Source organism: Phallusia mammillata, chromosome 3, assembly GCF_965637545.1.
Source record: "Phallusia mammillata chromosome 3, kaPhaMamm4.hap1.1, whole genome shotgun sequence".
In the NCBI taxonomy this organism is placed as follows: Eukaryota; Metazoa; Chordata; class Ascidiacea; order Phlebobranchia; family Ascidiidae; genus Phallusia; species Phallusia mammillata.
Genome location: NC_137254.1, coordinates 20,835,104 through 20,849,362, shown reverse-complemented (window position 1 = coordinate 20,849,362; position 14,259 = coordinate 20,835,104). Strand labels below are relative to the sequence as shown.

Sequence of the window (14,259 nt, the reverse complement as noted above, 5' to 3'; positions counted from 1 at the left end):
CGGAACCGTGCGGACATAAATCAATCACTGGTAGCAGCAGTTTACCGACCATTTTCAGTCGACTGTGTTGTGTTTTGAGGCAAGTGACAGCAAGCGACAGCAATTGCCAGCAGAAAATTGCTAGTCAAGTCGATTGAAACTAGTCATGATGCGCTTACAAAGCAGTTAGATAGTTAAACTTGTTTTCACAAGAACTGAACATGTACAGTTTTTATCAGTTAAGAGGTTTGGCAACTTATGCTTGTGGTATGCGTCATTTGTCAGCAAAGTTTTGTCACTTTTTTAACTTAACTTTAATGTAGTTTACTGTAGGTTAGTAACTAAATTGTTCATCGATTTGTGCAAAGTGACATACCTTCCTTTATCTTAGTTCCTGGTTCATCCGCTAACGTCTTGTTGTTTTTCTTTTGACTCACTACCAAAATAAGTTATTGTTGCTGGATTCTCCTGGTTAAATACAATGCAGCCTACCATTACTGGAACTACAATTTAAGACATCATTGCTATGCGTGGTCCACGTGTATTGTTGTCCAGTTTCACATTGACAGTATTGTGGAAAAACCAGGTTCACGAAACTCATGTAAACTGGCTTAAAAGATTTATCGAACAGGCGAACCTTTTCGATACTGGCCATTCGACATCGACGGTATGTCCTATATGTAAATTACAAACCAATAAAAAGAAGAAAACTGCTTAGTTAAAACCTAAACACAAGATATATAATTCGTTTTCTTGGTTTTGCGTATTTGGTGGTGATTTACTGTACACTGCAGTTAGGCGAGGGCAAGCCTTATGTCCCATAACTTGTTTTAAGATTGCACATTCATACATTTTTCTTGTGAGTGGTTAAAATTTTGGTCGATTTTCAGTTTTAGGTCGTTTTCTGTTCAGTACAATAGTGGTGATAAACTTGCTACTAAAAGATTGTGTTTAATTTTCTCCCTTTGAGACATTCGACTTGTTGGAGCAAAGTACGAACTGGTCGTTTGATCTTTACCGTAAAAGGCAATTTATGTAGGAAACCGACCGTTTTGAAATCCCAAAGGACATATTAGCCTATTTTGTCGTCGACCGGCTAATAATCTTAGTTGACTTAAACCTATAGACTGAGTAAGATACAGACAGTGGTAAAAATGTTTTATTAGGTTATTTGCTCGAGTAGATGCTGTAATATAAACATAGTTTTGTTTGTCGAAGAAACGAAATTTGATAAAAAAACAGGTTGAAGTAAAGAAAAACGTAAAGCTGCTTCAGCAGTCAATACAAATTTAGACCTAAGATTACGAATTTTTTAAAGTGTTTTTGTCAATAGTCTGTTTTAAACAGGGGTATTCATTTGATTTGCGCAGCCAAATTACGCATCGTTATGGCTTGAAAGCGGGCCCAAGACCACTATTTTTTTACTCAAATTGGTTGTTACTTGTGATAAACTAAAACTAAAAGGCACTGCTATAGTTACATTAAAAACCAAGTGCGACCTGGGAGGCTTCGAGGCTATATCAAGTTAAGGCTTGGTTAGAACTTAGAATTAATGATACAAAAGCGTCAGTCAAACAGCGACCCCAGCATTTTTATTGCAAATCCGACATGCAGTGAATAGAAACAATTATTAAATTTCACGCGTGATTTGGCGGTAACCTGCACTGACAGATGTAATTTCCATGACAATTGTCATTGGTCTGGTCGTGACAGGTCAACGTTTTCGTCGAGATTTGTCCCTTTTGTGCTGTTGGTGTTGACTGTTGATTGCCTTATTGGGAATGCTGCTGGATTTAATCAATTAAAGATCGATTTTACTATCATTGGTTGTTTAACTGCAGCTGTTGTAAGAAGATTGTAAAACAGTAGTGTGACTATAGATTAAATTTAGCATATATTAACAGTAATAAAGATTAACGCAACATGCTACAAACGCTGCTTGATTCTGAAAACGATGAATACCGACATATATCATTTTGTTTGTATTTGGTGCTAAAATGGTACAGTTATAAAATAATATAGTGTACAAATAGGCTGCAAACACGATTTCCTAGCTGTCAATAAGTTAGCTGTTTTATTTAGTTTAGGTTTAGACTATACGACATTGCGCTAATACACACAAAAAGTTAACGTGTCAAACTCCATGCTATAACCTTATATGTCCCTAACGTAAGTTAACAACACGTAACCTGCCTACAACAAGTAATCGGAAACTAACTATAAGCCGAAAGTATGTGATCATTAGTGATCTACTAATAGCATGTGCACTTGCCAAGTCACGTGATAGATTGTCGGATGGTCGTTTTCCCGCCAATTAGGAAGTGACGTCGGTCCCTGTTGTGCATGACATGCGACAGTGTGGTCGAAGGATTTTGTCTTTTGTGGCATGTTATCACAACTGACTAACGATATGTGGGATTGTGTGCTTGTAGTTAATATTATTACAGCTCAGGTCTATACTGTAACGGTTATGAACTAATTTATAAGTGATAGTCAATTGTGTTACTTTTAACAATAGGATTGCGTAGGTTATAACAAAATTTGTACATAACATTGCTGTATAATATGTATATTTAGGTTTTGCTTGATCATACATTCACACGCATTTCCTGGTAGTGGCTTTACGTAATATTTAACCCATTATTTGTTGAAAATTTACATTTAGAAACGTCCTACTTACGGACCAAATTAAGCGTACATTGGCTAGTGTTTGAAGACTGTGGACAGGTAACTGTAACTGTATCAGACAGAAGACAGGTTACTGTAGGATAAGGTGTAATAGCAATGGTAACTTGGCTGGCGAAATCGTTCTAAAACTGCATATAGATGAGGCGTTTCAACCAAAATTTGTTCTTGCGGATTTTTCTTGACATGTTGCAACCATATCAGCATTTTAGCAACAAAATTTTTAAATCATGACCTACGGGTCTTGTGTGTGATTGTGAACAAACATTGGATAACGTGTTATCTAAATTTGACGATTATCAACATGAACCGTCTGTCAACACCAGCCCAATGTCAATGCTTTGTTGGGTCTGGCAACACGTTGTAGCGAATTTAGGCAGAAAGTTTATTGTGTCAACCAGTGGAGTTGTAGTTAAATGGTATTTTAAAATTCCACAAACGTGTAAAGGTGATTTCCAACCAGTCACTTCCAGATATTCGAAAAAACAATGCTTAAGCAGCAGTCAAATTGAGATTTGCAAGCAACTAGGGATTTTGCTCTCACTTAATGTGGTGTGTGAAGGAAATATACCTGTTAGCAACCAATAAATTTTTCAAACTGCTTGCAAATACATATTCTTGAAGCAAAGTGTTTGTTAAATCATGCCACAACACACACCTTCCTTTGTGTGACCGACCACGCAGGTCATGGGATGCCAACAGAGGATGTTGTAAAAACTTTAAGCCAACTAACGCTTTGTGACTGAATCAGTTAGTCTTATTTGTGAAAGTAGTATTGCAAAACACCTTCATGCGCTTTTGTTTTGGCCAAGGCTTTTTTGACTTCACGGCAAATTAGGTGATGCCATTGTCTTATACTCTTGCTTAGGTGATATATAAGAGTTTATGACGTGTACTAGCCTTGTATACCAGAAATATAAACAGCGTTTTGTCGTAATTTGCGCAGAAACCACTTGTAATTGAAAAAAATGAATAAAGCGACTCAAGCACGTTTTTGGTGTTAGAAATTTAAATCAACGGTAATCGATACGACTCAAGACGCGGTTGTTTACAGGGCGAAAACGACAACTCCTTATTTGGTTACTTGAACATCTTGCAAAGAAACGCCCGAAATGACGTACATACGGACGAGCTGTCACGGTTACAAGAAACAAATACTTTGCCAAAACCGTTGCTTGATAATTGATGTTCAGCTCTTCAAAATCCAATCGTTGTTCAAAAAAGTACATTAGCATTTGCTTTAGTTGAAGAAGAGTTATAGCCGTATAAGTTGCTGATCTGGCATATACCCAAACAATCATACCAGTAATTAATGTAGCCCGTATAGGCAGGGTCGTCATACCGTCCTCCTCAGTTCTAAGATTTGTCCTAATTTTGAAGGGCAATGTCGTCCCGAGTCCTCTTTTTTTTGTCTTATTTTCAACAAAAATCCGAATCCTTACTTTGTCTTATTTTCAACAATTACAAGGAACAAACGTAGCGAAATGACAGTCAAATCCCTGCTACAAGTAAAAGTAAACCAAGACCTGAGCTGTCGTGAGATGCACGAGGTATATTTTTCTTCAAACGGATTGCAGGGACAGATTGTTTCTGGCAAAATATGTGTCATGTGTCATGGCTCGTATCAATGCAAAGCTTCATACAAAAACGTTTCTATCGTTTCGTATGCAAATTGAGTTTTTAGGTTGTCCTTATTTTGGGATCCATGTCGAAGGAAACCCTGCGTATAGGTATTTCTCGCGAACGGAAAACGCTATGTGCTGTTTCATTTTATCACCAGTAAGGTAAAATGCCGAATGCTTAGTTCACCAGTAGCATATACCATATGTCCATCTGAAGGTCGATAAATGCAGCAACCAAGTTACCACCTTAGTTTCTTGTTTCGCCGGCCCTTATAATAGGTTGGTGATACACAAGCGATACCTGACTTATAAGTTTAGTCATTAGAAACCACCATGAAAAAATAAATGGAAGAGTGTTGAGTAATACACCAACAGTTTCGGTTCAAGCAACGACTGACTCACATCATCTGGCAACTAGATTTATCAAAAGCGTTTTGGCCAGCTCACTATTATGCTATATAAGCGGCTCACAATAGAATGGAATGGAGGTAATATTTAAATTTCAGAAGTAAGCTTGCATTGGGCCTGGTTAGAATTGAAAAGGAAGTTCTATCAGAGCAGAGTTGTTTTCTGTGGAACAGTGCTAATGTCAATAGTTCAGTAAAACCCATGGACGATAAAGTCCTTGGTGAAACACAATCAGTCGGTTCAAATAAAGGAATATATATTTCGCCCATGTGGCATCATTAGTTCTGGAAATCGAAATACAAATCGATATCAAAATGATGGTTTAGATCTATTACTAAGGTTGTCATTTGAATGCCAGTAGTTGTTTCGAGTTATCTTGCAGTTGCAATACTTGTTTATCAATTATTGTCAAGTCCATTCCAAGATAGCAATGTTCCCATACCTGGCACTCGCGGAACCCCGAGAGCTCTTTGGTATTTTGCTATGGTGTTAGTAAACTCAAATTTATTAGGGCACTTGTTGTAGAGCAACATAAGGTTTTATTTCTTTTTTTCCTTTACGTACTCAGAAAGGCAGTCTCGTTTTAAATTAAATGTAGGAATCCACAAACCGGATAAAATTTATGAAAGTGATACATTTCTACGAGCTACTTAATATTAATTGTAACCCATGTCAGTTGGTGTACGTAACTGCAAGTTAGACGAATGGTTACGAGACCGAAAACTAACACATTTAATTATACCACGAACATACGCTAAAAAGAGTGATGTGTGCAACTTTCACATTAACTGCTTGGTTCTTTTTGTGGCCATTAAACTACACACGACCAATGGCCGTGACGTACGTGTGCCACGCCGTTGCGTATATCGGCAAACTTCCGATGTCACGACCCCAATGACGTTGTTTTTTCGGTTTGGGCAGGAAACAGGTTTTGCTGACTAAACAACCGACACACTTAGAACGGAAGTTAACTAAAAATGACGTAACTGAAAAAAATGGGACAGAAAAGCTCCAAAAAGACTGACCTCTACGTCACCGATGACGTCACACATTGCAAGCTGTCCGACGGTGACGTAACCAAGTATGTCGGACGAGCGCGTGAATATACCGCCGTTGACGTCATAGTGGAGAAGCCGAAACAAGGTTTGTTAGAATTTCGTTGACAAAAAAATTTGGGACGAATTTTAGAATAAAAATGTAAAAGGCTCTAAATTGCTTGCTTATATTACCATTCAATGCACATTGTATTGTAAATATTGTAAGAGTACACCAAATTCACTTTTTGTCATAGATGAATCACCGGACCCAAAGAATGCTGAAGGAAGTCCGAAGAAGAAAACGCCAGAAAATCCAGACTCGATCATTCAGCTTCTCCACAGAGCACATAGAAAAAGCTATAACCTTGCCTTTGTTATTCCTAGAGTAAAAGGAAGTCGACCTACGAACCTCAACAGGAATTCGCTTGTTGAAGAAGTATGGGTTATTCGCCTATTAAATTCATTGCACATTTTGATTGTGTATTTTTTAATTTACTTCAGGGCGTTGATGCTTTTGTGTACCGAAAGCTCCTACTAGTTTGAAGCAATGTAGCTTGAAAATCTTTTTCTCTCTACTCTAGATAGATGTTGTTCCGATATTTAAAATAATAAACAAAGAAGCTTGTTTAACATTTAGCGCAAAATAACCACAGGCCTCCAAGTGTCTCAAATTTTAATTTTGTTGGACGTACGGAAGCACTTTTGTACATGTATTTCAAATTTATAACTGTTTTTTGTCGCAGGATCCTGAAGATAGCGAAGCTGTACAGAAGGAAGGCGACCTAACTCATACGGTGTTTCTATGGCGACCGAAAGTGAAAGCGCGACTTAAAAAAGAAATGTCTTTAAAGAAAATGGAAGCCAAAAAGACTTTCCTCAACATGATGTAAGAAAAGCGTTTTATTTTTGCTTGCAATTTACGTTCGACGTTTTCCATGCCAAAATATCTGTTTACACCTGAAATCAGTTCTGTCTTGTTTTTACAAAAATGGTACGTGAATAAAATAAAACATGGTGCGAGCAGATATACTGTTTCACATTTTTTTAACATGGTGTTGTTTGCCTAAAACTTCCACAATATGCATAGAACGTTGGTTTTCGTTTACTTGGCCTTGACAACCACAAGATTTTAATAAATTCAAATTTTAATGTGGCAGGATGGACATTCAGCACAAATGGATTTTCTCGGTGAAAGAATATGAAAGCGACGTAGCAAAGATTGAATCAGGAGAATATGTCGCAAAGCTTCAAGAAATGGTAAGAAAAACATAAAATATGGACAAGGCTCGCCAAACAGTATTTTTGTGTATAAATCAGATATGTGGAACCTCTTTTTAAAGCAAAACGTTTTTACAGTATATGTACGAACTCTTCTGCTATGAATCTTGCATTTCTATGCAATACTATACGTTGTACGGTATCTTTCAAAAAAATCTATTTAGTATTGTATGTTCTTTGGACTTATCAAAAGTGTATTATCTGGCTCCAAAAATTTGTATTCTTATTATCAACACATATTTTTCTACAAAATTATGTGAATGGGCATATTTTAGATTTCCAATGAAGCGTCCAAAGGTGGAAGGTTACTTTCGGTCATGCGCGTCGAAAATGACGTCACGACGGGCAACGGGGTTTCGAATGGGGGAGGAAGCGAACCTGGGAGTCCGAATCAAACAACGAAGAAAGGCGGCAAGCTCACATTGCGCATGGTCTTCCTTCATCGTAACAGTGACAAGGCCAAACAAAGATTCCTTTACAACGTTAAATGCGTCAGCATGAATTGTACAGGTAAAAATCTTGAATTTTTAGGGCAATGCATGACCTGATGATATACGTTTTTGTGCGTTTAAACTGGTGGTGTGAACTTTTACATCCAACACTCCAAATCAAATATTTTGGCACAAGAAATTGTTCATTTAAAAAAATGTATAAAAGTAGGTGGTGGAGTAAAAAGGTTAAGGAACATTGTTCATTTACGTGGCTTTACTGAGAGGGTTTTGTTTTAACATCCAAAAACTGCAACTCTAATAACAATTTCTGAACTTTGGTTGTGTGTCATGACATAAATGACGTAAAAATTAAAACAAAGGCAAAAGGGTGTCATCCTTAACAAAATGAGTTGAACTACAAGTGAACTATTCAATATCTTAAATGTGTTGTAATATTTGGTTGCAGAAGAGAAAATTAAAGTGAAAAAGAAACAGAAGACCAAACTGCCACGTGACACCAACATCACGTGGTCTGAAAACTGGTTGGAACTTTTTGAAGAAGATTCAAGAATAACTGAAGTAATTAACGTTGGTGAAATGAGCAAGTCAGGCGAAGGTAAGATATCTACTTTATTGCCTTTAACTCCTATTTTCCAAGCTTGGAGGAATTCATTTCAAGGAAGTTTATTTTTATTTTTTTCACAGGACTTGTGAAAAATTCTGAAAGTGGTTCTTGAAGATATAAGATCGTCTAACAATTGTGTGTTAAATTTCGTGTAATAAAAATGTTTTAAATTATCAAGTATTGCTTGAATGAGGGTCACTGCTTTAAATAAAAACGCCTTTTCGGCTTTATTAAATTATTCTACCGTCAACGCCACCATCAACGCACTTTTAAGAAACCCAAACCGAAATACCAAATACTTAACTTGATTATTTTTCAGATTACGATGCAAAAAACAAAAAGAAAATGAAGAAGCGGGAATTTCAAGTGATGACTCTTTGTTTTCACGAGAAACCCGTTGCCAAGGACAACAACGACAACGATGGCGTCACTGGGGATGACGAGGACGACGATGACGAAATCTACGAAACACCCATGCGTTACGAAAGCCTTGTACGTGAAGTGTGGGCACCTATCGACGATGTAAGTAACTTGTGGCGTCACTATGTGTAATTGTGTGACGTTACTTTACCCATGACGTCATGGTTTTAGAGCGTCCAGCAAAACCTTGAATCTGAAGCGGAGCGGTTTGGAGAGAATGGCTGGGAGCTGTGCACGGTTTTGGTGACGTCACACGTTCGTATGAAGCAGGACGGAAGTGAATTCCGGAAGTGCGCAATCTTTTTCCAAAGACCCAAGGGAGAGTTTGTACCCGACAACGAAAGAACTCAGTCTACAGACAATCTTCTGCAGGTACTTGTTTTCTATTTATCATAACTTTAACCAAAAACGTGTAGTTTAGAATAGGGCAAAATATCATAGTCTTGTAAGAGGTTCAGTGTCTAGGGACCTTCAAGGTCTTGTAAGCTATGTTTGTTGGTTTCCGTTAGCTTGGCTTTGCGACTTGATTTCACATTGCCCATATGCTTTCTTGTAGGCTGGAAATGTGGAGATTGAGGAATCTAATGCACCGGAAACAGAAATGTTGGAGCCTGAAAATATTCCACCAACTTCACCTAAAGAAAAGGTAAACAGAATTTGAAAGTGGTTAGATTATGCGTATATTTTGGAATCAACATCGAAAATGGCCTAAAGCCCACCACATAGATGTGAACAAATCTGAAAAAACTTTCAAATGAAAATCTCGGGTATAATAGTGGGTGAAAAAGCGGCTAAATTGTTGATGCCGAGTGTATAAGCCTCGCACGAATCAATCCTGTTTTATTGACGCGCGAGCCTAAATTTAGGCTAAACCCCACCTGACATACTGGACTTACAACTCTGACACGGCATTGAGAAATATGTTTTGATGCAGGGAACGAAAGTGCCATTACTGACACAACTTTAGACGGTAACAACTCTAAGCGCTAATATTATGTATTTATGTAAAGGTTGAACGTTTTGGTGTGGCACTGATGCCTCAAGTCGACTTGAATCAAGCAAAACTTCGAACCGCGAAGCCCTCACCCCAAAAAACCAAAGCAAACGACGCCTTGATCAGCGGTTTGGCCGGTGTTCAACTTAAGAAGGTTAACAGGGAAGAAGCGAAAAAACCTGATGTTTCTAAAGATGTTGAAGAGAAGCAAGCCATCATGCCGCAGGTAAAGCTGAGGAAAACAGAGCCAAAACAGGAGAAGAAACTGGAGGTTGAAGAGAAGGAGGTTCCGTGGGCAAACAGTCTTGAGAGAAAGAGAGAAGCAGTGATGAAATCCGAAGATAAGGCAAAGACCCCGGAACCTGTCAGAAAGAAGGAGGAAGGATCTGACGAAATTGCGCGCAAGCTTGATGAAATTAAAGAAAAGAGAGCGCAAAGACAGAATCGCATTTCTATACACAAGGAAGAAGAAAAGCGAAAGTCGCTGGAAGCCGAGAAGAGGAAGTCAATGGATGCTGAGAAGAGAAAATCTTTGGAAGAAGAAAAACGTAAATCTCAAATTGCCGTCGCTTCTGTCATTGCCGTCACAGATACAGGTATAATCCCAAGTTTAATAAGAAAAATAACGGCCCAAATAGACGAAAAAAGCGACAAACTTCATTATTCAAACGTTTCGGCAAATGTTAATTCTTGTATAATTTAAGAAATTAATTATTAAAAATTTAATCATTTTCTACTGCTCCCATTGTTTTTCCTTGTATAATTTTTGAATGCCTGTAAATATTTACAGCTACACAACCCAAACTACCGGATACTGCAGTCGAGGAGACAACCCAAAATGCGCAAACTGATGAACTGCCCCCTCCAGTGATTGAAGATTTGCCCCCTCCAGTGATCGACGATTTACCCCCTCCAGTGACCGAAGATTTGCCCCCTCCAGTGGTTGACGAAGTACCTTCCTTAGTTGTTGAAGAAGTGCCAACTTTAGAGGATGACAAATTGCCCCCTTCAGTAGCTCAAGAAGAGTCGCCTCCTGTTGTTGACGAGTTGCCCCCACCTGTCGCTGAGGAAGTGATACCTCCAGTAGTGGATGAATTGCCGCCCCCAGTACCCAAAGAACCTGATAATGAAGTTTCGCTAAATGCTGCTGAAGTTCAAACAAACGATGTTGATGTTTCCGTTGTAGAGAAAACTTATGGTACATTTTTTACTTATTTTTAAAATTTAAGATAAAGGATAAAGTTGGGAAACACAATGTATGGTTCTAAATATTTCCAGCAAAAATACAAGCCAATATCTGTAAATAAAGCATCACAACATTCCAACAATCATTGTTTTTCTTTTCACGATGACAAAAGTAATTGAAACGTTGTGTTGCTTTATACACAGATATTCGGATTCCAGTTCTACAAATTTTGTTTGCTTTTATCAAACATGTTGCTTAAAATAGCTGTAAAAAATAACACTTTGTTAAAATTCATCAACAGCACCAGAAGAAATTATAACCGATTTACCGATTCCTCCTCAAACTGAGACGGAAATCACAGAGGAAACTTTGGGTAAGTACAAGTTTCTTTTCATTATCCTTTTAAATAAAACTATTTCCGCAATAAAGCCGGGAGTATGGGAAAGCTTTTTAAACGAACAAATATATTACAGAGGATGATGTTACTGAATTGGAGAACGCATTAGCCGAGTTTGAGCAGCAAATTGATGAGAGTTCTGCATCTGCTGAACTTGAAGAAGATATAGAAGCTCCCACTATTGATGTTGTGACATCTGAAGTGGTTGAAGAAAAACCTAAAAAAGGTAAAACTTCATGTACAGAGTTTTTTGAAGATGTTGCGCTCTTTTTCTAAAGTGTTGTGGTAAAAACGCATGTTTGATTCGTATGTTTTTGGTTTAAAAACTACCATACCTGTGTCCACTTTAGCGTATAGTCCACTTAGGAGAATCTTAGTTTTGCTCGATGAACCAAATCTATGTGGCATATAAACGTGAGAAACACATCTTTCTTGTCGCCATACTCGACTGAAGGGCAAATAAATCAGTGATTGAAAAGAAAGCAGAAGACTGGAATACATTTTTATGCATTAAATTTGTGAAGTGATTTTCTAACCTGTTGTTATCAACAAAAACTTTTCAGATGAAACTTCGGATCGGGATGAAAACGATGTGGAACTTCCTTTGCCTCTTTCACTTGAGCCTCCGAAATCCGCACTTTCAAGCCTACATCTTCCATCGCCACCTCCTCCGGACCAAGAAGAAGCTTCAAGTCCTGTACCAGATCAAGAACCTGAAACTTTGAATGAGGATCAACCTTGTGAAAATGAGGCGCCACATGTACAACAAGGAGATGTTACTCCTTTGCCAACTACACAAGACCATGAGGATACTCCTAAAATAATTTCACCCGAAATTAAAGATGCTGTTTCTTCTCCTGAAGTTGAGGAAGTTAAACCACTTACCAATGGTGATGTGCAGACTCCTTCAAATGAGGAAACACCTTCTGTGGTTGAAGAGTCTGAAAATTCAGACCTTCCTCTTTCTGAAGAGGTACTTCCCACTAACGGTCTACCACCACCACCTATAGAAGTGGAACCGCTGATAGAAAATTTACCAGATCCAGTGGAAGAACCCTCGAATTGCGATTTGCCACCCCCGGTACAAGAAGAGGTTAAAGCGCCCGAACCAACTTTAGACGATTTACCCGCACCAGATCCTCCTCTAGATGAAAAATCAAATGACACCCAGGAATTTCAACCTTCACCTCCTCCTGAGGAATTAAATTTGCCTCCTGTGGAATTCCCTCCTCCGACAGAAAATTCAGAATCACTTAAAACAGATCCTGTTAATGCTCCTGACTCTTCCTCTTTAAAAGACTCATCTGAGTGTTCAAAGGAAACAGAAAATGATCTACCGCTCCCGCCGCCATCACAAGAAGAGGAAAGTCTTCCTCCACCTGAAGAAAAACCATCCGACGATCTTCCGCCTCCAGCGGACATCCCACAAGCAGAGGAGTCAACCGAGGTTAACCCGATGCCGAAAGATCTTCCGACTCCGATTTCTGCTTCTCCTGAAAAGTCAACAGGTAACGAAACAAATGGCCTTCCTCCGCCACCTGCGTTGTCAATTGATGACGTCAATGATAAGAAGGAGTGATGTTATACCGCCTATGATGTCACTTGCTAAGGAGCTCGTTCGTTCCAAAGTAAAAACGAATGATATATAAATACTGACAGTTGTTTTCCGAATAAGTTACAAAAATCGTATTTTTCTAGTAATTTTACGTGCTTGTTGATAAATTATTAATTTGTTTTAAAGTAGACCTGCAAATCTATTAGTAATTTAAAATTTTTGATTGTTTAAGCAAAGATGACCTAAGATTTCTATTGTGGTTCCGTACAACCTGGCTGTATTTATCATTAATTTGAAGCTGTGTGTTGAATCATACTGTATCTAAGCGGTTCGCTGGATTTCAATGGATGCGAGCAAAGACCTTTTTCTATCATAAACGATGATGTCGAATTTTTTCCATCGGCAAACAAGCGTCGCACGTCTTTTCTTTCCAAAACTGAAGTAAAAAAACCTTTTATAACTCAACTTTACACAGTACAGGCACTATTTATTCTTAAAGAAAATTGCCTTTTTCTTCTTCAATGACGTCTAAAAGAATTTGTGATGTCATGTATTTTCACGCTCTTTCTACAAAGACAATATTATGGAAATTATGGTCGCGTTTTCTCGAATTTTTTTCTTGACCTGTTTTATTCATATTTGTACAAAACTAAGACGTTTCACAAGCAATAAATAACCGAAAGCACTTGGATATTTTTGAAAGATATGCAGAATTCAAAGAGGCAACAGTCATAAAGAATTGCTGACATATTCATTTACGCGCCCCCTCGACGTCAGGTCTACTGTTAGGAAATTCTACGAACAAAAGACAAGTTTTCTAAATACCGATTGATGGCATAAAGAGCAGTTATTTAAATTACCAGCCAGACTGGGATAGGGTTAGGAGCTAAATATTGGATTGGAAACTAAGTTTAAGTTGGCTTTATTGCTTTTTTTTATTAAACCTAACCCTTACCCTAATCGGCCTAAACGTCACCATTTTTACACAATTAATTGCTTTTCAATAATTGCAAATGCTCACTGTACATTTTACCGGTATTTAGCAAGCTTTGTCTGGCGTGTGTTTTTACCTCGGTAGAGTTTTCAAAATAGAGAGAAACGATTTAAAGTAATAAAAATTGTAATAAAAATGCCTCAAAGTAATACGCACATAAGGGCAGTGTTTTTGCTTCCAGTGGTTGATACGCGAATTCTATGCTCATGGCTTTGTCGCTTTCGCGGCCTGCAAAAAATACCAATCGTTAGCGCACTGTGTTGGCATACTCGTTAAATAGTAAATTTTAGTAAAGAATCTGTCATTTCTCGAAAAATGTTTTTACAACTTCGCAACTAAATGTAAAAAAGTTTGTCATTTTCACAGTAATTAGCAATTACTCAAAAATTGTTGGATTAACGTTAAACCTTCTAAAAAGCCGAAAAGGTAACCTACAAGTGTCGAAGTTGGCTTCATTTGAAGTGTCAGGAAACCTTTAATTCAATACAAGTAAGCCACGTTTGCTCCGTGCAATTATCAAACTTAATGTAAACAGGCGTAGCCGATTTACTATTAAATCATTAAATTCGCTTATTGGACATTTAACCAAAGTTACGAATAAGGTAAACCACCTATGTCCCGGTCATTATGATAAATAATTACAACTGT

General features: G+C 37.9%; 1 protein-coding gene across 1 annotated transcript; it reads left to right on the top strand.

Moving 5' to 3' along the window:
• Nucleotides 1–5,521: 5,521 nt before the first annotated feature.
• Nucleotides 5,522–13,308, top strand: LOC145217630 (uncharacterized). The gene is made up of 14 exons (XM_080084929.1): nucleotides 5,522–5,837; nucleotides 5,986–6,167; nucleotides 6,475–6,617; nucleotides 6,889–6,988; nucleotides 7,285–7,519; nucleotides 7,907–8,056; nucleotides 8,385–8,587; nucleotides 8,657–8,857; nucleotides 9,042–9,131; nucleotides 9,496–10,075; nucleotides 10,270–10,677; nucleotides 10,967–11,038; nucleotides 11,139–11,288; nucleotides 11,626–13,308. The coding sequence occupies exons 1-14, from the start codon at nucleotides 5,690–5,692 to the stop codon at nucleotides 12,639–12,641; spliced, it is 3,678 nt and encodes a 1,225-aa protein (XP_079941055.1). The 5' UTR covers nucleotides 5,522–5,689; the 3' UTR covers nucleotides 12,642–13,308.
• Nucleotides 13,309–14,259: the final 951 nt, after the last annotated feature.

Coding starts and splice junctions, on each gene's coding strand:
- LOC145217630 (XM_080084929.1), top strand. CDS start 5,690: ATGGGACAGAAAAGCTCCAAAAAGACTGACCTCTACGTCACCGATGAC. Junction 6,989..7,284: donor TCGCAAAGCTTCAAGAAATG/GTAAGAAAAACA, acceptor GGCATATTTTAG/ATTTCCAATGAAGCGTCCAA. Junction 8,858..9,041: donor CTACAGACAATCTTCTGCAG/GTACTTGTTTTC, acceptor GCTTTCTTGTAG/GCTGGAAATGTGGAGATTGA.